At 39.9% G+C, this 24465-nt stretch overlaps 1 protein-coding gene across 2 annotated transcripts in view; it reads left to right on the top strand.

The window, feature by feature from the left end:
* Window positions 1-24248, top strand: part of SEMA3D (semaphorin 3D) — a 197834-nt gene extending 173586 nt beyond the window's left edge. For both annotated transcript variants that reach the window (XM_067564559.1, XM_067564560.1), the window contains exons 13-18: window positions 2267-2355; window positions 4205-4246; window positions 5835-5992; window positions 8315-8379; window positions 10485-10624; window positions 21758-24248. In XM_067564559.1, coding sequence (XP_067420660.1) covers window positions 2267-2355; window positions 4205-4246; window positions 5835-5992; window positions 8315-8379; window positions 10485-10624; window positions 21758-22186 — 923 coding nt within the window. In that variant the 3' untranslated portion in view covers window positions 22187-24248. The remainder of the gene's footprint in view (window positions 1-2266; window positions 2356-4204; window positions 4247-5834; window positions 5993-8314; window positions 8380-10484; window positions 10625-21757) is intronic.
* Window positions 24249-24465: the final 217 nt, after the last annotated feature.

The following is a 24465-nucleotide window of genomic DNA, read 5'->3' as shown; positions in this document are numbered from 1 at the left end:
TCAGAAGATTGTGAAAGCTCTAGAATTCAAATATATAAGATACGTCTGAAGGATGCACACAACACACACAATCATTCCCATGTTACTGAAACGTTATGAAAAAATTAAACATACATTCAGAAAATGTAGATTTGCTGCCTAACACATGGAATATTGTTTTGGTGTGTTCTAAAATTTGCATTCAGTTTTGTGCTATCATCTACTTCAGTAGGTTCTCATGAAGAATGAATTTATATTAGATAAGTAGCTATCATCCTGTCAGGTTAGCTATTGATAGATAGCACTGACATTAATTCTTCAATGTAATTCTTCTTAGTGTAGAGATTTGGAGGTGGCTAGGTACCATGTAGTCACTAGATGGTGCTCCATAATTTGAATGGAGAGAACATTATTAGCTACACCACTATGTTAGTTAAAAAGTGAGCTCTTATTTTCCCCCAGAAGCACCTATTTTTATTTCATTTTATATTTTAAATCTATTCTGTGTAAATTCAGGCTGAAAAATAAAATATCAAAGAGTATATAATGAATGCATAAAAAATAAATGCAGGTTTTGGTCACCAGAAGATCAGGAGCTTAAAATATGTTTTAATGTGTTCAACCAACGCTACAGGAGAATTTAGAAAAGCTTTCTGTTATGTGTACATATTCCAGCTGCAGCCCTTTGTATCTATGCAAGCCTAGATAAGGGTGTCAATATTACTAACACAGAAGACAGGTAGTGACATTTTCTAACTTCCACTTGAAGTACTAGTGATATTATCAGCTGTCGTCTGAGACAGAACCTTGAACCAGAACCTTGAATTCCTTGAAACCCAGAACCTTGAACTCCTACTTTGCTTTAAAATGTATTTATTTGTTGTTTTAATACTACACATAATATTTAGTACTAAATTGGTTTGATTCAGTCCTGGCTTGCATCTTCCAGACATCCAGGTCATTCCCCCTGACCAGCCTATGATGTTTGTTTTTGGGGCAGGGTTGGCTAGTCCCCTTGCAATGCTGGGACTCCACCAACTGGAATTTACCCCATTGGGGAGTCCCATAGGAGATGATCAAGCCTGGTATCTGGTAAGAGATGTGCAAATGTTAATGAATTTTATCTTCCTTTTGAGGTATAGAAGTGTTGTACTTCCTGCTGAGATCAGAAAACTGAGGCACAGGGTTTAAGTAAATTGTCAAGAGCCACCCAATGGCAGAGAGGGGCTTAGAACTCCAGCATGCCTAATGCTTAGTCCAATGCTCGGTTCACTAGACTTCCAACCTGCCTCCCTGGGGGCACTGTGTTCTGTCAGTGCCAAGTGGGATGTGAGTGTTGCCAAGGGCTTTGTTCAAGCATACGTCTCAACTGGGCCTCGTTTTCAGAGGCGTCACTCATTGCAATCCCCAAATTACTTTAATGCCACACAGCTTTGGTGTCCTCCCACTGGTATGGTTGGGATTTATTTTCCATCAGAAATGCAGAATTGTGTTGCTGAGGTTATCCAAAGAGTCATTCGCACTAACATAAGGGATCCCACTGCCATTTGAATCTCTTGCACCAGTCACATTTCTGTATCCCTCACTTTGGCTCACTGTCACGCAACAGGTGCCACGTTTTGGCCTCAGCAGGTGTGAGGGCTCACTCCACACGGCTGAATTTCACCCTTAATGCTTTGGGATCTTAAACAACTGTTTAGATTGATTTTAAAAGCACTTTGGTTCAGTTTTAAGTTCTGAGCACACCACACTGTACAAGTCACTAAGACCCTATTCAGCAAAGAACTTTAGGCCCTTTATAGTCCCTAAAACTGTAAATAGATGGGTTCTTACTGAAAAAGAAGGATGATCCAGTAGCTAAGGCACTAGAGAGGGACTCAGAAGACTCTGGTTCAATTCCTTGCTTCCCTCACAAATTTCTGGTGTGAGAGTGGGCAAGTCTTGCTGTGCTTCAGTTGCCCATCAGTAAAATAGGGATAATTACACTGCTCTACCTCATAGAGTATTCTGAGGTTAAATAAATTAAAAATCATTAGATGTTCAGATAGTATATTAATGGGGGCCATACAAGTACCTAGGATGGATAGATGTACTTTGAAAGCAAATTCCTGGTTACATTAAGGATGGTCTCTGATGTTTAGGTTCTTTTCTTATTGTCTTTATAAATGAAGTTTAGAGCATCACTTAGAAAAAGAATGGGAATCAATATGAAGTCAGTTAGAAACAGAACAATGCTTAAATACTGAAACATAACCACTGCTTTATACACTACATACCTTTTTTCCAGACATAGGAACAGTACTGAAAGTTGTGAGCATCACAAAGGAGACGTGGACTATGGAGGAGGTAGTTCTAGAAGAGCTGCAGATTTTCAAGGTAAGCATTAACAGCCAGTAGGTGTTTAAACAGCATCAGAAAATAGCTTAGGGAAATGTTAAGCCTTATGGAATTCAGCCTCTGAAGCAATTCATTTTTCAGAACCAGTTCAAGTTCCCAAACTCATTTTATTTTTAACATTGAGATCCTTTGGTTTTCCAAAGGTGATTGAATCCAAAAGAACATGAATTTTCAAGTTACTAGGAAGGCTATTTTATGTACATTACTGCACTGCAGCCACCTCTCTCGGTTTTATCATGAGTCTCACCAACATTGCTTGATTTTTAGAGTTTTTTCTTCAAACCTCAGCTTCTGGAGTCCTGAGATCTCCATTGTCTTTTGAAAATGTGTTCAACCCTCATGATTGTGGAGAAAAACTTGAAAACACAGACCCTCAAGGTTAAAAACAAAACAAACAAAAACCACAAGGCAAACTAAATATCTATTATTTTTAAAAGTCTAATGATTTTTAAATCAATCTCTTTTTTCATTTTGTTTTTTGGAGCCTGATTCAAGGTTTTTGTTTGCTAAGGATGGACAATACTGGTAGAATGTCAGAAAGAGAAGAAATCCACTAAGTCAGTGAGATGCTTATAAATGGTATAAATATTGAGCCAAATTCTGCTCTGTTACAATGACATAAATCCTAATTAACTCTGTTGTTGGCAGTTGATTTGGATTTACACCAGTGTAATGCAGAATTGAATATGCCTGTTGATTTATTTTTTCATTCAAGTGTTTCTCTCTCTCTCCTCCTTTTTGGCAGTCTTTTGCTGTTCCCTTTTCACTGTGTCCAGCTCTATTCATTTTTCACCTTGCTGTTTCATTAGTGTTTTCCTTACGCCCCACCATCTGCTCTTTTTTCATAGACTGTCTCCTAGTTGCAATGCAAGCCCAAGAACAGTGGGGTTGTAGTCGAACTTTCTAACACATAGTGATCAAGTGAGTTTGAAATGAGGCAGAGTGAGTTCACGCAGCACTAGTACTGACTCTGTAAAACTAATTTTTACTGAGTTAATCTCTCTGTGTGCCTTTTGATACATCATCTATAGAATGAGAATTCTCTTGATGTAAAGGCTTTCAGTGTCTTCTTTCCACTGCCATGAACACCAATTATAAATGTTACTTTGAAAATACCAAGATTGTTCGACAGTCTGCCAAGTAATCAGGAGTTTCAGTACGTACACCAATTTGCTGCATTCTTATAATATAACGTCAAGGGCAAACATGCCATATGATATTTAACACTAAAAGGGCTGGGGTTTGCTCAGCAGACATTCCTCCACTTTATAAATTTTACCTCTACATTTTTTTAATACAGAAAATTGAAGAGGCAAGAGCAGCTGCAAACCATTCATTATCCCTAAAGCCACACCAAAATTAAACAATAGGCTTAGATGTTGCGTTATGCGATAGAGCATAAATAATATACCAGGTCCATCTATTCTTACTAGTCCGTGGCACAACACCCATTAATTTCACTAGAGGTAAAATTCACCCTTGGTATAGAGGACCCACCTATGCATCTTTTATATTCCATTTAAGCCTTCAGAATAGTGTTTAAATGGAGTTTTTAGACTGGTGCTGGTCCTCTCAGCAGGATAAATTACAATCTTCATGGATAAAAGCCATCTATTTGCAAGTAGCAAAGAATATGTCCTGGAATATTTTTCTGAAAGCAGCTATTTTGTTATTTCTGATCTTTTTTCATATCTGCATAAACCAGTTCAATTGATCTGTAGTTTTATTTATTTTGTTAGGCAGGTGTTAAGATATGTAGTCTTTCTATTAGAAACAGAAACACATGTAAATTTATAGTTACACTGACACTAACTCATTAATTTTTCAGCATCCATCATTTATCTCTGCTATGGAGATGTCCCTGAAGCAGGTAATTCACAAATTTATTTAATTCACATGAATAGTTTTGGTATGTTGAGCATTTAGTTTTTTTTGCTGGTAACATCTGTTGCTTATTGGCCAAACTTTCAAAGGCTGCCATTTACACTGCATCTGGAAAGTATATGTGTGAACCAGTTTGCCTGGAAAATTGACATTTGCTAGCAAATAGTAGTTTGTATGCACAAACTGTAATTTTTCATGGATACAAATCCTTAGTCATATGGATGTGGGATTTGTGACTGAAGCTGACACACACACATTTTCTAGACACCACAAAAATTTGACTTTGTATAATCTATCAATTCATTGAGAAATTATTATTATCATTATTATTTTATTTTATTTATTGGTCATACTAGGAGTATTACAAGCAGCACCTCTATGGATCCCTAGTAGGGATCAGAACACCATTGTGCCAGGCATTGTACATACACATAGTAAGAGGCAGTCTGCATTCTATGAGCTTACAGTCTAAATACACAAGTCACAAAAGGTGCGAGAAAGGAAGTATTGTTATTCCCCAGTTTAAATATGGGAATTGAAGCACAGAGAGGTAGCGTTATTTGCCCGAGGTCATTCAGATATCCCAAATTCCAGGTCGGTGTCATATTTTAAGGCCAGCAGGGACCCTCACATCATCTTGTCTGACCTCCTGTATATCACAGGCCTTCCAACGCCACCCATAATCCACACACTAAACCCAACAAATGAAATAAGAGCGAAGTATTACAGCCCACAAGAGACTAAACTGTTATGTGCTACAGGCAGAGAATAGGAGAGAGACAGGTGCACAGTGCCTGAGGTCCCTGCAATGGCAGGGAATGATTAGTGAGATATACCCAGGTAGTCCTAGCAAGTGACCCACACCCGCATGCTGCAGAGGAAAACAAACACCCCAGAGTCACTGGTAGTCTGACCCTGGGGGAAAATGCCTTTGCGACCTCACATATGATGATTGGTTAGACCCTAAGCATGTGAGCAAGAACCAGCCAGCCAAGTACCCGAGAGGGAGAATGCCCAGTGCCACCTCAGAGCCCTGGCCACTCCATCCGTTGTTCCATCTTCAGTCATGGCCATCCATGTTGCTTCAGAGGAACGAGCTAAAAAATATATTGGAGGAAAAAATCCTTTCCTGACCTGTGCAAAACTGTGTCTGAAACCCTGAAGATTGAGCTTTTAGGAACGTAAGAGATAAACCAGAAGTAAGCCTCAAGACTGTTGAGCTTAACATTAATACCTGTCTTCCCCTTTATCAAATTATTAGTAAAGTTACTTTTGCTGTGGATTGCTGCTGATTTTTGATGCTGTAAATTCATGCCAACATCCTAGCCATGCTGTGGAGCCTTGTCCTTCCAGTTTCATAGCCCCTTTCCACCATCATGTCATCTGCAATTGATGGAGACTGGCCAGCGCACGCAGTGCCCTGAGAAACATTTTACAATGAATGTGAAATTCTCTCCCATTCAATAAAATCTGGGCCAAGGTTGAAAGATTGTGAGGGTGGTATCACGAAAGAGAACATTGAAAAGAATTGCTTGAAGAATGCTTCTAATTCATTTGCCTTGCCTGATTTTCAGCAACAATTGTACATTGGTTCCAGAGACGGATTGGTTCAGCTCTCCCTGCACAGATGTCACACGTATGGGAAGGCTTGTGCAGACTGCTGCCTTGCAAGAGACCCGTACTGTGCTTGGGATGGAAACTCATGTTCCAGATATGCACCAACTTCTAAAAGGTAAGAACATGTATAGAGTTCCTATGAAAAATCCACCCCCTCAAGTACTGTACATTAAGGACCTTGGAGGTTCCCACTGAGTTTCTAGGTCAGAGAAAACAAGTTGCCCTTTTTCAGCACGTTATTTAGTTAAACTGTAGACATAGCTTTGTCCATGTTTTGGTGGAAGTGCTGTGAAAACAGTACAGCACTTTAATATGAATAGCGATATCTGCACTAGTGTATCTAATGTAACAGAAGCATTATGCTTCCTGTTATGCTACATGCTTTAAGATACGGAGTTATGAGGCTAAGGGGTAGATTGTAGCCAGCTCTGCATGAGTGTGCAAAGGAGGGAAGTGATTCAAGGAGCCTTCCCATACTTGTGCCCCTGCATCGGAGCCAGGCACAATCACACTGGGGAGTGTGACTCTAACATGATACCCCTGGGTGGGTCATTGGCAGCAGGAACTGAAAGCATGAGCTGCTGCTGTCTGAGCTAAAAGACACAGGTCTCATGGCTCAAGTGCTTTTGAACTTAGAAACCTCTATACATGGACTAGTGAGGAACAGAAAGGCATACTATGTCGGTGTACTTATGCAAGCACAGTGCTGGGCTAGTGCCAGCTGCAGCACCCACCTCCCAAAAGAGAAAGGTCCATGGGGAGCCAAGGGTAATGAGATACTGAGCTGCAATAGGTCCTCCTGTTAGAATTCTGGCTGGGTCAGCCAGAATTTCTCAAGTCATTCCACTATTCCAAGGCTTCTCCTCAGCTCTTCAATGAAACCGTCTTGTGGGCAGTCCTTACAATTAGCATGAATAGGCGGTTTTTCAGTTTGCTGGCAGTTCTGAAAAATTGAAACAAAATTTGGTTTGAATCAGAAAATTACAGCAATCCCTCTACAAACAGTTTTTTTTTTGGTTGAAACTGCATTTTTGGCAAATAAACTATTCATTTAAAAAATATTGCCCAGCTCTCCTTACAATAAGGACCCACGGTTGCTATATGTGATGAGAGTTTTGCTTCCTTATGGACTGCAGTAGTGGATCTAACCCATTAAATGAGGTCTTGTAGTTAATGAGTTGGGGGTTATTGTGTCACATTGTGGCACTATGTATATTTTCTCCTCAGCCAAAGTAAATTAGAGTAAATTCAGAGAAATGTACGTGAGAAGAGAAATATAAGAGTTCAGATTCAATGAATAAGGTATGTACTCATGGGGGTTGCTGAAGGCTGTAGTGCTTTCCTTCCACTGGATGGTAAGACAGAGAATGAAGGCTCATGTATTTAAAGAGATCTCCGGTTTGGTGGATAAGTCAAAGCTCTGTGGGAACGAGGCTCCAGGAGGGATTGATGTTTGGCCTTGTGCATCCTCCATAGGATAATTATTGAGTATTTTCCTTTAGCTCAGTCTAGCTGTGTGGCATGCTGGTGCTTCCAGCATATTTAGTCTGTTCCCAGGATGGACATATCAGCATCCGGAGCCAGCTCTTCCACTTAGAATTTGCTATGCTTTGCACTTGTAAGAGTCTATTTCCATGTCTGACACTGGCTCGCAGTGTGACCCTGAGGAAGTCACTTTGCCGCTCTGTGGCTCAGTTTCCCTATCTGAAAAATGAAAATAATTAGATTTATCCTCTTGTGATCTATAGATGAACATTCTTAAAAAATAAGTATTATCGTCAATATTTAATGAAATTCAAAAAAAGTCACAGAGAGGTTGAGTAATCTGCCTAAAGATAACTAAGCAAGTTAAGCAGCAGAGCTGGGAAAAGAATCCAGGAATCTTGACTCCTAGTCCCCTGCTCTGTTCATCTTTACATAAAGTTCCCCAAAACATACTCTGTAGCCGCTGTTCGCAAAACTATTCTGTTTGAAGCAGCACCTACCCTTTTACAGCATTGTTTGTTTTAGTAGATTCAGTAGTCGGCGTTACACTGTGTTGGTTTTGAATTGGGTCAGGAATGTGGTGTGTTGAACCTCATAGGTTTACATGACATAGAGTGTCAAGGGTTCTGATGGTTTCCAAGATGGTCTGCCTCTCCAGATCACAGCAGAGCTCCGATAGCAGATTTGGAAGCTGTCTCTTGCCCTCTTCTAGGTAGATCTCTCTCCATACGAGGATTTTCTTAAATCACAGGCCTGTCTCTTTGTGCCATTTGTACAAATCTCTCTGTGCCACATGCCACTTTGAGAGCAAGGCTGAATTCACTTAGGGTTGTAATTGCCAACAATAGGGCAGGAGTGCTGCAGTCCCATATCTGCTGAACTCCTCTGCATTTTGTTATTGAATGCCAGCAATTATGTCTGAAGTTTACAAATTTTAATGCTCTTGCCATAGGCGAGCCAGGAGGCAAGATGTCAAATACGGAGATCCAGTTGCTCAGTGCTGGGATATGGAAGAAAGTAAGTATTTGCGCCTCTTCCTCCAACAAGATGTGTACTGTCAGTGTGTCTGTCTGTTTACTTTGCTCTTGTAGAACTAGGTCTCTGGAGATATCTAGGCAGCTAATGCACAGGCTTTTAGAATCCCCAAATATTCTGACTCTCCATTCAGCCTTCATTCAGCAGTTAGACTCACCGAGCAAAGGGAACTTAAAAAAAGTAAATGGAGAAAACAACTCCTCACACACTCCATAGGGTTTCCAGCAGAAACCCGCAGGAGGGGAGAAATAAGGCAATTGACATGGATACTGCCCATACTCCACCATGAGTGAGACGCCAGGCCCTCTGCTTCCTTGCAGAATTCTGGAGAGGGGGCCAAGTAAGAAAACCTCCAAGAAAACAGGAAATGCTCCTTCTTCCTCCCCGATCACATACACACACTTGACAAAAGTCCCAAACCCCAGTTCCAGCTGCCAAACCTCCAGTTCCCTTAAACACTCCCCTTATTAACAAGAGCCTTCGCCTTCCCCCAACCAGAAATCCCCCTCTCCCAGCTGCCAAGCAGTCTGGCTCACTCCCTTGACAACTGCTGCAGTTCACTTACAGTATGTATTGTCAATGCTAAATCCTGCGGTTACACTGCAATTTCTGTGGCAGCATGAAATAAATGAAAAGCATTCAAAACTGAAGTGTGAGTTAGTCTGGGTTTTTTACATGCAATTATTAAAATGAACAGCCCAGTCAAAACAGTATCGATAGTATTGCCGAGTTTAATTTTTGATCTAGTAGAAGTCACTCCCATTGATTGATCTGTGGTTATTTTAATGCACTATGGTGTTGGAAGCCTGCTGCAGAATTCAGCAATTGCGGCAAAAATTGGGGCTGCCTGCCATGAGATCAAAGACAAGTTCATTGCACAGTATACTGGGCTCTTATGGGGCGTATGTTCAGCAACCATCATTAAAAAGTCTGGGTGAAATCTTGAATCCATTGAAGTTAATGGCAAAACTCCCCTTGATTTCAATGGGGCTGGAATTGCACTCTCACTATTCACCCGCAGTTACCACCTAGTGGTATCTGAGATATGCCACAGAGTTTGGGGTTATGGGATTGCCAGCCTGGCTGCTGGTGGCTGGTGTCTTGGGTAGAGAAATAGGTTTTGAAGTAATTGTCATTGTTAAACAAATGCAAAATTACTTAGATGTTGCACGAATAGGAACTCAATCCTGAGCCCCAATGTGGTGGCAAAAATGGAAAGTAAGGCTAGCCTAAGCAGCTAGTTGGGGATGTCTCCTGGTGCTGTGAAATGGGTCTAGATGGCCTTGAGCCACCCCACTTCTAGCCCTGGCAGATTATTAATAATGACTGTTAATAATGGATAACAATTATACGTTGATAGCACCTACAAGCTCCAATTGCAATTGGGGCCCCATTGTGCAAGGCATTCACCGACGGAGTGCAAGAGGCAATTCCTGGACTGAAGTTCTGGCAATCTAAATAAACAAGATAGACAAAGGCTGGGATGGGAAATAAAGGCACAGAGAGGCATAGTTACTTTTCCAGGGTCACATGGCAGGTCATTGGCAAAGCCAAGAGAAGCAGGCAAGCCTCCTTACTTCCAGTTCAATGCCCTATCCAGAATACACTGAACTCCAGCATTCACTGGGTAGTAGATGGCCCCTGGAAGAGAGTGATTTAAAGTAGCCTTGAGTCTGCTCTAAAGTATGCAGAGTGCTAAAGCAGTCCCTGGTGGCTCTCAGAACTGGTGGCACTACAACCAGCTCTTATGGCTCCTACTCTTCTCAGTCTCCTCTAGGTGCGCAGAGGATGGAGCACAGGAAAAATGTAAGCAAAATACTGAATTCAGTACCAGTGACTGTATCTCTTTAAACTTAAGCAAGTCAGTGGTACAGATTTTATTAACCTCTCTAAAAAACAGTTGCATTAGAGGAAAGTTAGCAGCCGTCTCTAAATCCTACCGGTTAGATTTTAAGCTAAAAGTTAAGTTCCTTTTGTTTTTTTTATAATTCACTTGCTTCTATAGCATCTGTTCTGAATCAGTCTATTTTCCCATTGCTTTAAAAATCAGGTCAGGGTTAATCTTCTGTACCATGTTTGCTTTCCAGGCATTACTCATGAAACTGCTGATGAAAAGGTGATTTTTGGCATTGAATTTAATTCAACTTTTCTGGAATGCATTCCTAAGTCCCAGCAAGCTTCTATTAGGTGGTACATTCAACGCTCTGGAGAAGAACATCGAGAAGAGGTAAGTTATAGTAATCAAGGCAAGCTTCCTCTGTGGAGAATTCAGCTGAGTACTCAAAGGCCGGAGTTATTGGGATTAGTAGATGTTTTCCTTTTCCTTGCTTCACCTTCGGTATCACGTAGCATTCTGGTATCACCATTTGGGGCATGGAGACGGTGGGAGAGAGGCCATTTGTACTATACCACAAGCAGATTTATTTTATTTATTCTGATTTATAAACTCATTCAGAAAAAAAGAGAACTTAACCTTTGCTCTAAGCACTCCAAGGTGCATTTTAAAAAGACAGACTACTCCAGTAACACCCTTTCCCCCACTAATTAACACAGGGAATAACTCAACAGCCAAAAACATATTCAGAATCTTCTACTTTCTATAAGTTTCCATACCAACTTAATCACCATAGTATCTTAGAACCTTCCAACTAAGTGTTGTGACAAACATCTTTCATGTGAAATTTGTTCTTTCTCTCCTCCTGTCCCCAGAAGGGGAATTGTGTATACAGTGGAGTGTTTTTTATTTTGGTTGGGTTTGGTTTGTTTTTTTTTTTTTTTAAACATTTGTGTTCATCTGTGTTTAGCTTAGAGAAGACAGGTTGAAGAAGTGCACCTTGTACTTGAAGTGGAAGGGGGTAGTTTCCAATGGTGCTTAGTTCCTGGGGAAGTTAATTCCACAGTCTGGGACCAACACCCAAGAGGTCTCCTGCCTTACAATCTTTATAATTTCCCACAGAGTCTTCTCACAGCTAGTGAAAAACATATGGGCATTAGAGCGTGTCCAGAAAGTCAAAAGATTGGGACTGGTTTGGTCTGAGTTTCAAACATAAGGAGTCCTCGCAGAGAATGCCTTTTGCCCTTATACAAGCCATTTTCCATCTCAGGCCCCTCCCTGACACCTGCGTAGTCATCACGATGTGGTGGTAGTGAAAAGGGAGAGAGCTGGTCTTTTGGTTAAGTTGGTTCAAGACTTTAGATGTGCTTTATTGTTAAATGTTCATCCTACTCTTTAGTTAGATATTCCTTTGGAGCTGAACCAGATTGAATTGTTTTCCTTTCAAGCTCAAGCAGAGTTTAAATACCAGAGTCCTGATTAAATATGCACAATTGTTTATGGCCCAGTCTTCCACTCATTGTGGGTACTAGCAACTCTCCCGTTGACTGTTAGGGATGCAAGATTGATCTCTTTCTTTCCAAGGGCCAAGGAAGTCTAGCCATGGCTGATTCTTCTGAGATTATGGCCTTGCCTATTGCAGAGCACTCTGAGAACTGTCTGGGCTCTTTGGGGAAAGTCACCATGTGGGAGACCGCATGAGGGCTATGACACCAGTAGTGTGCCATGGAGAGTTGTGATGGATGCTAACCTTGGGAATCAGATAACCTATTTTATGTGCAAGTAGCTCAGAGGCTGCAACTGCTTTTCCAATTTGTGAGCGGGAGAAACAAGATTGTCTGCAGGCCTTGGCTTTGGGGTACTTTTGTTGTACCAACCCCTACATACTCGAGCTTGGCAAAGTGAACTTCACCATTGAGCATGAGCACATAACAAATGTATTTATATATCTAGCAAGTCTCATGCCCCAGGCTTAATGCCTTAGGTAAGGGTAGAGTGGTTTAAAACCTATCTTTGACATCCATCAATACCACATACTTGAAAAATGATATTGTATTCTGGTCAGCAGGCCTGCTGGTATGTCTGGAGAATGGCCAAAGAATACTAACAAACACAGGTGGTTAAACTGAAAACTGTGCTACGCATGGCTTGGAAGACCTAAGTTCATCACTCCAGCTATCTTGTAATTCTAGCCCTATTTGTTTTATCTTTGATTCCCTTGTGCAAGAAGATGTATTCTTATCACACTAGAGGCTCACTTCAGTAAAGCACATAAATATATGATTACATCCATCCCAATTCACGAAAGAAGTTGAGCAATTATTTAAGTCCCATTGTTTTCAAAGAGATTTAAGCACATTTTAGGGTTAGGTACATGATTAATTGTGTTCCAGAACAGGGAACTTGATTTAGGGCTTAGATGAGCCACAGTCATTATAAAAGCAACCTTCCACCTCTGTAATACCTAACCAATGTTCTCAAAAGGATTTACAAATGTTAATTAACAAAAGTAGCCTTTTACGTCTGAAGATGTAATAATAATAATGTTTAACACCTCTTAGATCTTTTGAAAGTGCTCTGCAAAATTGGTTTAGCATTATCATCTCAATTTTTCATGCTGGGAAACTGAGATACAAAAAGGGTTGGTGTTCTAATGTCTATGCCTGTAGCTAAATCAGGAAACGAAAAAACTCCTGGCTCTCCAGCTGATGCTTTATCAAGACCAGTTTTCCTCCCTGGGTTTTGTCTAACCCAGTTTGGAAAAACTCAGATTTTGTTAGAAACCGAAGATTCAATCAGTGCAGCTGATGGGGGGCAAAACAAAGGTGGCTTTAAGCCATCTTTTCATCTCACTTGATTGTGGAGCTGGCTTAAGGCTAAACTGGCCTTTGGCTACATTAGAGTAAGCTAAGGTCTGGGTAAACTTTTGCCAACTTGTAATAGCCCCCAAAGAGCCAATGTACCTGCATGCTTTCATCCCACTCCCTAAACCAGGCCATGAGAACAGGTAGTATAGAGTCAACCATATAGTTTTATGCCTCTCAGGGCTCCCCTACACCACAGGATTCCACGGCTAGTTTGAGAAGTAGAGCCAAGGGTCTGGCCTGAAGGACTTAAGGGTGTGTCTGTGTGTGTGTGTGTTTTATGGCATTTGTATCTCTAATATGCATCCAGCCCACATTAGCAGCCTTTCACAGCAACATTTACTAGGCTCGCAGGATGTAAACAATCTGACATGTTTGTATGAGAAAAGTAAAGCTTTACTAAAATGCTATATTAACCATTGGGCAAATTTAGAAGTAAACTCTCCAGATTGATTTTCTGTTCTATGAATGCTCATTACAGGCAAATAGTTTCTCACCATGTGCTATCACTGTTTCCATGGGAAAGTATACATGATGTTTGATCTTTGATAAAATAGATGTTGGAGCCTATGTTCTGGACTGGGTTGGGTTTTTCTATATGTTTTTTCCCCCAACAAAGTCCCCAGCCAGAATCCCTTTTTACTTACAAGATCATAGCAACTAGAGATGGGATAGACCTATTAGCTCATCTACATCCTTGCTGGTGAATGCTTGTTCCTGTGTATCATCTGCTAGTTTTTTGACCCAGTCTGGTTATTTTTTTTGCCCTAAGCAATGGGGCACCCACCATTTCCCTTTCCACAATCATCGTGTTGGTGCATTTCAATACAAAAACAAAAGGAATGTTCTTTCTTTTAGAGAAACAAGGTGGGTGAGAAAATACCTTTTATTGAACCAACTGCTGTTGGTGAGAGCTCTATATAAGCTTGAAAGCTTGTCTCGTGCCAACTGAAGTTAGTCCAACAAGATATTCCTGATCCACCTTGTCTCTCTAATGTCCTGGGATCAACATGGCTACAACAATGCTGCTCTTTCTTTTGTTTTTTTTAAAGATAAATACAAATTTAATAAAGGTGCATTTTCAAATTGAGTACCTAAAGGGTAGGTGTGTAAATTAACTTGTAGCCACCTAACTAAATCAGCCCGATTTTTAAGAGGTGCTGAGTACTCACTACTCAGTGAGTAGTCAATGAGGGTGTGGATGTTTGGCATCTCTGAACCACAGGCTCTTTTTCTTTGGATGGTCTAGCTTTAGGCACCCAGTTTTGAAAATTTGCCCTCAGTGTTCGATACCACATGGATTGCCTCTATAGAAAATCCAAAGATAGATATTAAGTTGAAGATTTTTTAATGCACTTTAGTTTGACAAAAATACCATATTTAACAGAAATAGGGTAGTTGTATTTAACATGTAGCCTGACTTATCTTTGCTCAGTCAATACCTTACTAAACTCTTCCTATTACAATTCTATATTTTGCTCTCTCTTCCTGCATTATATTTCTCTAATAACACTGAATGTTATTTTAGTGCATGTCTTAAAGATATAACTTATTGTGATGACGATACCATGCTTTGCGAATGACTCAGTGCACCTGGAACTTAAGTTACAGACTTTTAGTTACAGTGTTGTAGCTGGAATGTTTCAGCAGATCTTTAAACCTCACTTTACAAATAGATGGTTACGCATTGTCCATGACATGCAATACAGCTTCCTGAGGGGAGAGAAAGGGCAAAATCCAGACTAGATTGGGAGTCCTTGGCCCAGCAGGATATCTCCTGCATTTCACCTTTAAGGTCATGGTTCAGAATCCTACTTCCAGTCAGAATGGCCTATGGGAGGGGACAGGATCTCCTGTGGTACAGGAGCTGTCACCAGGTCATTCTGCTGCAAGGGGGAGTGCATTTCCCTGTGGTTCAGTGGGTCATGAGTCAATTAGCTAGTGCTTTTGTATCTAGTGTTGCTCACGCAATTGATCATGTTTATTCCCATATTTGGAAGGTTAGTCACTGACTTGTGGGAGAACGTTTTTGTGACTTGGATTAATAAAAAAGCCTGTACATCATTTGTTCATACAGCTTTAATGTGCTGAATTTCCTGCAGCTTAAACTCGGCTGTTTGTTTATTCCTTTTTAAATTCCTATGTGTTGTGTTATGTACATAATAGGTGTCAGGGCCAGAAAAAGCAAACCCAGGGTTCCCGGCATAGCTATTAACATCAGCCTTCTACGGTTTTAAAAAATATTAGGTTGGCCCTGACCTAGAGTCTCCTGTGGCTGTAGGTTTGCCAAGCTGTCATGTACCCTTCCAGGGTACATAGCAAGCCATATGTTTTGAAATGATGGAGTATGCATTGATATGGTTTAACTCCTTGCATGATGTGGGGGGTGGAAGATAACCTGCAGGGGACCCTCAGCATATTTCAGACTCTTCACCACTGTCCCACCCCATGTTAGCTGGCTGAGGTTGGCCATGGATTGAGCTATCCAGCCTGATTGGTAATCCTGTCTGGAAGGTATATGTTTGGTAGGGCTTTGAACTCTATTGACATAGTCACCATATTGGAGATAGGGAGCAATATTTCCCATGGTCCATTTTGCCCTGGTTTGAAAGAACAGACTTCAGTTGCATTTGGCAGTTATCTCTGTTCTGGTGTCAACATTTTTGGTGGTGAATTGGTGAGTGAAGAATTGGTGTCAGTTAGTTTAGTGGGTTGATGATTTTTGTATGATTACAGCCTATTTTCTTTGGGCACAACTTCATGGCCATGAGTTTGTGGTGATGATTGTGGATAGATTCTGTGACTATTCAACCCAAAACCCAAGAGTCAGATGTAAGCAGAATGGAAAAGAACTAAGTTTGGCAGAGAGCAGAGGTTATTGGCATAGCCATAGATCTTATTATCAAGTAAAGATTTAAGAATATACCTACATGTATCAGGCCCAATTTTTTGAGAAGGGAAGGACCAGGTGGAGATTTTGTCTTGGGAGCCGAGTGAATGGTGGCTCGTGGGAACCCTGGGCCAGACTGAAATACACATTGTCCAGCAAGGATGGAATGGAATGTTAGGTAGTTATTGACTAATTTGCTGTTGAATCTTACTGAGGTGAAGGTGCAGCTAGTTTGCTTTTTACCATAATTTGGCAGTGTGGCATGCTTTCTTGGGGAAATCTCCTGGTGTCAATAATAATGTCAACTTACTCTTTAAAAAGTTTGAATTGTTTCTGTTTGTTGACCAATTAATCTTTCACTCTTCTACTTTACTTCAACTAGTTGGGTGGTGGCGGTGTGTTGTTTGTTTTTTAAATTCCTTGAAGTCCTTAAATCAGAACATTATTTTATCCATAATTTTTAAGAAAAAAATATATATCCTGAGCTGAGATATGCCATGTGGAATTTCAGGGAGGTTGATTTGGTTTGGTTAAAGATAGGATGTGGTGTTAAAAATTATCCTTCTAATGGGAAGTTAGCTTCAACCTTAACTATAGTGGGTACTGGTGTCTCTCCATACATAATGACATTATGTCCCCAAAACCTGAAGAAGAGCTGCGTGTAAGCTTAAAAGCTTGTCTCTCTCACCAACAGAAGTCGGTCCAATAAAATATGTTATTTCACCCATCTTGTCTTTCTCTTATGTCCCCAACACATTCTTCATTTTTCCTTTAGATTTTTATTAAGTACAGATAGATGTTGTAAAAAAAAAGTTCTCTCTACAGCAGTGTTTGAATTCAATTATTATTTTTCCCAGTATAACAGTAACAATGTAGCACATAATAATAATAGCAAAGATCTACATTCTCAATGGAATGATGATCTAGGCCTCTGATAATGAAGACCAATGAGAATTTACAGTAAATGCTTCTTATTTTTGTTTTTTCCACTCTTTTTTGGTCTGAAATTGCATTTAACCCATAGTTATCTCAGCTTTACCTCTAGTGTTTTTTCACATGTTGATTAATGAGGAAAGGCAGGCTTTGAAGCCATTATCTTCTCCCAGACAGGTGCAATGTTTTAACTGTGAAAGAGTTGACAAGTGAATTATTTGTAATGAGGGAGCCTCTAAATACACCATTAACAAAGGAGCAAAGATGTTGACCTAACCTGATGTCATGCCACTGTTGAATCTTTAGTTGTTTTCCATCTTACTGTTTCAAGATTTGCCATCCTTATGGCAATTTTTCCCCCATTGCTAAATTGCTGTCTCTCCCCACCCCCATTGCTAAATTCATGCTGTAAAAATCAAGCAATTAATATAAATGAACCTCTTATTTCTTTGTCAGGCATCTTCTGTATCTGTGCTCTGTACATTTTATTTAATGCTTCTTAGACCAATCAAATTCTTAAAGTGCTTAAATCAGCGATTCAAAATATTTAAAAATTGCTGAAAGAATATACAAAATGCTGTCAAACTCTGTTTCCATTTTACTGAGAAGATATAGCATGCACACTATAACCTATCTGCAAGCTGAATCAAAGCAACTTCATGACATCAGAAAAGTTAAGTGGGCAAATGTTAATAATAAACTGCTTAATTTCTATGGCTCACAATTTTGGCTTTGATTCAACAAAACACTTAATCAATCAGTTTTAGATACCTGCTTAAAGTTAAGCACATTACTGAATTGGGGTCTTTGGTCTTCTGAATTGCTAAAAAAGGAGTTGTAGTTAAAGTTATAGTTATAGTTAAAGTAGTAGTTATGATAGTTATGATATGCTGAAAAATAATGAAACCACATATGACAGAAATGAAATGATATCTCCTATGTAAGCAGGCTTTTCACAATACTGAAAATTTAATAAAACATGTTTTACGTCTGCAGGTCAGGAACTAAAGAACAAATTAAGTATTCAAGTAAAAGGTTAAAGATCTACTACCAAGTAATGAAATGCCAGGTGTTTATGAAACTCCAGAGTCCTGTGGGGGAAAAAGTAGAGAGGAAAGACAGGAAGAGTTCTGAACCTATGGGTAAAACAACATAAACAGGATACCAAAAAGAGAAGTGGAAGGGAAAACAATAATGAAGTGTGGCTCAATATGTGTGAAATCAGAGCCATAATTTCATCCTGTCAGAGAATAAGAAAGGAATGAACAATGAAGCCACAGAAAAGGAGTGGTTGACAGTCACCATAAATCAATAACCAAGGTTTAAACGGGACATTGAATAAGAACCCTATCCTTAAAAATAGAAGTAGAGATGGATTAGGATTAAGGGACACAACCACCTTAGTGTCTGTTAGCCGGTGGTATAGGCTCCCAAGGAAAGTGGTGGGAATCTCAACCTTTACCACATTTATAACCATGCTGTGTCAAACTGCACGTGAAGGCTACTCTGCTAGAAATAATACATGGTAACTATTAGTAGGGAGATGGATTAAGTGACCCAACAGCTCTTTTCCAATTCTAGATTCTTCAAAACCCTCCATAGCTCTGTCCCTTATTTTACTGGACAACAGGCTGAGCCCCACTGTGGTCACTTTGCACTTAAACAGCTGGCTGGAGATTCCCTTACTATAGGAGGTATGATGTGGAGCCCAGTGGAGCAGGCCCTATGCTTCCAGAGCCTTCAGTTTACTGCTCTAAACTATGCTGCCAGGGAGCCATAGGATGCCTCTTTGCATCTTTTTTACCTGGTCTCAACAGTGGTTTGAGCCTCTTGTCTCATTCCATCATGACCTCTGCTCCACCGTAAGCTTTACCCACAGCCCTCTTTGCACTTCCTTGCACACTAATCTCTGCTTCTGGAATGACCTGCTTACACTGCTATGAAAAGCCACCACCCTAAACTCATTCAAGCCCCTTTTTAAAATCCACCTTTGCCATTATGCTTACATGAAATGATCCAGGTTAAGACATGTTTCCACAGAATAATTTATAAAAACCTTTCCTCATACTGTCAAGCCCATGCTGATTAAGTGCATTAATCTTGGCTTCTAAGGACTTTGGAGAAGACATTCTGGTTTTTTCCTGTTTTGGAAGACACCTAATAATACATCTTTGGATGGCCTTAGAAATAATAATAGCAAAAAGACCCTTAAAATATGCCTTTTCAAAAAACTAAAAAGATCTCCTTTATATTCTATCTTTGCAAGATACCGAATGTTGTGGTATCACTTTGCACCATATAATGCCATGTACATGTGAAATTTTCAAGAAAACTCACTCGGTCTAACTCTGGTCCTGTTGAAATCCATGTGGGTTCTAATGGCAACAGAGTTAGGCCAATGCTGAGCAGTTCTGAAAATCCCACTCTATATTTCTCTGTCTACTTCAGATACCCGGCAGTTGGCCTTTCCCATGTCAATGTTTTTCAACCAGTGGGTCACAAGACACTGAATATTTTATTATAATCTAAACCAAAGAAAAGCTCTGTCCCCCACTGCCCACACAGACTTACTCTTCAGGCTCAAATATTGTCTCTCAACAGCGCGAAACACACGGACAAATAAATTATATAGAGTTATCTTTGTTATTACTGATACTTTACAGTACATTTTTATTTACTGTTACTTTATTGTTACTTTACAATAAATGCAAGAAGCTTGCAAAAAATGTTTTCAAATAAGGGGTTTCACAACCTGAAAAAGTAAACACTACCCTATATCATAGAATCTGGAGAAGGAAAAGTCTTATTAAATCATCTATCCGTCTCCCTGCTATTGCAGGATTGTTAGCTGCTGTAAATGTACTTGTATTTTGACCATGACCAATCTAGTTTAACTCAGACAAATTTTGGGGTTGTATAGTGCCTGATGTCAAAAGATCACAAAGTACTTGCCAGACATTTATTAAATAAGACCGACTTCACCCTTGTGATGCAGTAAGTAATTATTGTTGCCAATTTATGACTGAGGAGACTGAAGCCCATAACTGACTTGCCCCATGTTATGTTGTGTGTCAGTGAAAGAACCAAAGAGAACGCATCAGTAAGACCTAGTTCTCCAAGACGTGTTCTGATTATTATACCACCCTGCCTTTTTAGAAGTTGCCATGTATGCTCTGAAGCAAGTGGGTCATCAATGGCACACAGGCAGCTGCACATATCTGACTGAAGAGTGGTTCAAATTGTGTGGTAAGAAGCCAGGCTAGCAGGAGCAGGACACATATATATTATTTACGGGGTAGGGAATTGTGTACAGATATTTCACATAAAAACAGTGTGTAGTCTACCCACTGTGAATACATTTAATTTAGTCATCTTTATGCTTCCCTGATCTTCATCCTCTGAAATATGCTGGAAGGGCAGATGTATAGTCTGGGACGTTTTCCAGATTTCTTTCTTTCTTTCATTTTTTTTTTTTTAGTGAGGCACTCAGCTCAACGGTGAATTAAACAGGGTCCTTGTGTACTATAACAATGCCACCCGTGGTGCTGAAGATGTGCTTAATGTGCATGCTGCATTGTGGGCTAATCAAGCTGAACCACAATCCCTTTGCTGTTGTTCTCCACTGCAGCCTCTGTGCGGCAGCAGAACTCTACACACTCTGTGAAGTACCAACTTCCTTTTGGAACATCAGTGCTTTCAGATAGAATGTACCCTGGAGTATGCAGTTAGGGGACTGGGAGTCAAGGGTCCACTCACAGTTCTGCCACTGAGTCTTTGTGTGACCTTGGGCAAATCACTTACCATCCATGTTTCACTATCTGCAAGGATCCTAACATACCAGTGCCTCATAGAGGGGTTGTGAGGCTTAATTAATTTTGTATATCACTTGTAGATTACCAGATTTACAAAGTAGTTGGCAGCATGGATGGCTATGTTTGCCTCAGGTACCAATTACATTGAGCTGGCACCCCAGTGGCTAACATGTAATATTGTGCTAGATATTGCAAATATTTCCACAGCCTTCAAAATCTGAAGTAGAATTCCACAAATGCTGCAGTGAATAGAGTACATAATGCACAGAAATTCAACCTGATCTTTAAATCTCACAGTTTTTTTCTAGGTTTTTTGTTTTATGGACCCTGAACCCTACATGATAAAAGAACTGCACTGGTTTTTTGCTCACTGAATCTTATTGGCCTTTTTCTGATCTCACTTACAAAGGTGTAAATGAAGAGTAACTACACTGAAATTAACAGAATTTACACTGTTATAAAACCAGTGTCAGATCAGAATCAGACTCATTGACATAATTGCTATTACTATTAATTTATTATTTGGATTGCAGTTATGGCTAGGGACCCCAGTTGTGGACCAGAACCCCATTGTGCTGTGTGTGGTATAAACACAGAATAAAAAGATAGTCCCTGCCACAAACAATTTACAGTCTAATAGGATTTATCGAGCTAACTATCCAATTCTTGCTTTGAGAAAAATAGGCTATTTTACAGTTGTTTTGGTCTGTTTAATTGTATTATTCTTTGGTGGCTCTATCCTGTCAGTCTGTATGTACCTTTTACTAATGCATGCTGATGTGCTACTGATGCAGACACTATAATTATCAATTGAATTGTAGAACTCTGAAATTCAAATGGTTGCATACACATCTGGTAATCTAACCTACTTATGTGCTGATGTCCTAGAGGTAAAAGGCTCCATAACTCATTGAGTCTCTGAGCCAACAATCAACTCTGTCTGCTCTGCTGTCCACCTAACACATACTCAAATTTTATTTTTCCTGTGCTTTTAATGCATTGTTTTCTGTTTTGTCCAACCTCACAGCTGAAGGCTGATGATAGGATCATCAAAACGGAATACGGCCTGCTGATTCGCAGCCTGCAGAGAAAGGATGCGGGGGCATATTACTGCAAAGCACAGGAGCACACATTCACCCACACCATTGTGAAGTTAAATGTGAACGTCATAGAGAATGGGCACATGGAAAGCACTCAGAAAATGGAGGACGAAGAGGGACGGACGAGAGATTTGCTTACTGAGTCGAGGCTGAGGTATAAGGATTACATCCAACTCGTCAGCAGCCCTAGCTTCAGCCTGGATGAGTATTGTGAACAGATGTGGCACCGGGAGAAGCGGCGGCAACGGAACAAAGGTGGGGCAAAATGGAAGCACGTGCAGGAGATAAAGAAAAAGAGAAATCGAAGGCATCACGAACCTGCCAGCAGCCCACACGCCAGGCCTACATCTACGTAGCTTTTATATTCTATTTAAAGAAAGGACATTTAACATGCAAAAATACTGTGTTGTGTTTTGTACATCCTTCTTATTAATTAATATTGCTTCTCACTCAGATTAGATAATGCACAGTCATTATTAATCTGTAAGGACTGTACTGTGGAATACTATAGCAAATGGCAAGTTCCTTATTTGAGTACCACACTCAAGGCAATAATTCCAAATGTGGGTTGTTGTTTTTTCCAGAAATTCAGATTTTGTAGCTAACACTTAGATAGCGAGAAGCTGAATCATGAAGTATGTCATATGGGTGTTCCATGGTTGCTTGGTTCTATGCTTCCCTGTCATGATTTTTATATGAGACTTAAAGTCTATGTTACAGTGCATTATTAATCGACTGCTACATTCCATTGCAGAGTTGGCTGCAGTCAGGGTTGGGTGGATGTATTTGTAAAAGTGCATTGGGATCTTTTAAAGTTGAGAGGTGCCATATAAATACAGGCCATTACATGACAGATCTGCAAAACAATACTAAATTACCCATTGGGCATATATTTAGATGTATGGGTGGCATTTGCTAGCACAGAGAAGCGAAGCAAAAAATCAAATTAAATATCAGCTTAGCAGTAACACCCATTTTCCCCATTAAAAAAAAAACTTAATCACTTTTTAAGAGGAGAAAATATAGAGCTTTATTCAGTCGGGCATAAGCAGCCACCAGTTTGCAGTCCATCTGCTGAAATGAAATGTTGACTCAAATTGAAACTGCCAGAAAGATACTCAAGAATAAATTTCCTAAGCAGCACGTGGGAGGTATGTGCACAAACCCTATTAAAAAATAATAGGATTTCTGCCTTCACCCCTATTGTCTCTCTGAAGATTTTACCCCCGACTGTCTCCACTCACCTCTACAACTCTAACTCCCCCCCCCCCCTCCCCAAGCTGGCTTTATTTTCTTGTATATGGTTAGTTTGTTGTGGGAAAAAAGAGAAGAGGAGAACACACACACACAAAAACCCTCCCAAACTTGACGACAAAAGACAATGAGGGAAATATATTTAGTGACAGACAGAAACTGACAGTGCTCTTACACCAGGTATAAAAATGGGGAAAGAGCAGACATTCCTCAGACGTGTGTATTCTTTGAGTTTTTTTTATGTGTATTTCAAATAAGATATTGTGTTGTTGGAATTAATGCTTTTTATTATAATTAAATGAAAACCAAAAAAAAAAAAAAGCCCAAGTGTAAATAAACAAGCCGAAGTTAGAGATGATCTGCTTTGTGATTTACAATGACATCATTTGTAAAGTGTTCCTCATTTTACTTTCTGCTCTTTAATAAGATAAGTTTTCCTGTATGAGCAAGAGACACTGTACCTCATTTTGATCTGATTTACACCAGTGTAACTCCATTGGCTTCATTGGACTTTCTCCCTATTTACACTAGAGTAAGCAAGATCAAAATCAGGCCTACTGCCTCCTCTCATGCTTTGCAGCTCCCCTCCCCCACTCTATCAAACCTCCCCCGTTTTGTCTTTCACGCCTCTGTGAGTGTGAAATGACAAATTAGCCACTTCCTCACATGGAAGAAAGCTTTGATGGATACCAAAACGACAGACTTTACTTGTTTCTCATGCATTCTACATGTCTTGAGAGCAAAGTCTGTGGGAAACCCATGTAATTGGTGTGCAATTCATTAAGGAACCGAGAACTCTGGCTCTGAATGCTGGAAATTATCCCTATCCGCTGCCCAATATGTATGTGCATTCAGTCTCTGATCAATAACTGTGTACATACAATCTGTACCATTTTACATTTCCTTTTCGATAAATGATACAAATGTGGTGATGTGTTTTTCAGATTGTAGACAGGAACCTCAGCTGACTCAAGATTATTGTAAAAAACCTAAAACTGAATGTGTGTGTATTGTATAAAGGGAATACCATGAGTCATTAATTTTAGATTTTTTGTTTTTTTTCATTGAGATGCATTAGTTAATTAGAAGGTATTTGGTAGTTTGTGTACAGTGCTTTGACAGTGTACTCTGAAAGTGTTAAATATGATAAAACATGAGTGGGGAGTTTCGTTGTACCTGACCTTTAATCACAGAGACTGATGTCCTAAGCACTTATTAGTAAGCTTAGTCCTCATTACTCTGAGTAGCCTGTTAATGTCTATAGAACTTTTCAGTAGTAAGCATTATGCTCAGAAGTAAGCTAGAACAGCAGTGGGACCTCAAGCCAAGATTTTCAAAAGTGACTAGTGATTTTGGCTGCCCCAATGTTTGTGACCAATTT

The sequence above is a fragment of the Emydura macquarii genome, unplaced genomic scaffold (genome assembly GCF_026122565.2).
Source record: "Emydura macquarii macquarii isolate MOO-44397 ecotype Brisbane River unplaced genomic scaffold, CSIRO-AGI_Emac_v2 contig_2636, whole genome shotgun sequence".
In the NCBI taxonomy this organism is placed as follows: Eukaryota; Metazoa; Chordata; order Testudines; family Chelidae; genus Emydura; species Emydura macquarii.
Note: the sequence above shows the minus strand (reverse complement) of the source record. Positions and strands in the feature narration are given on the sequence as shown.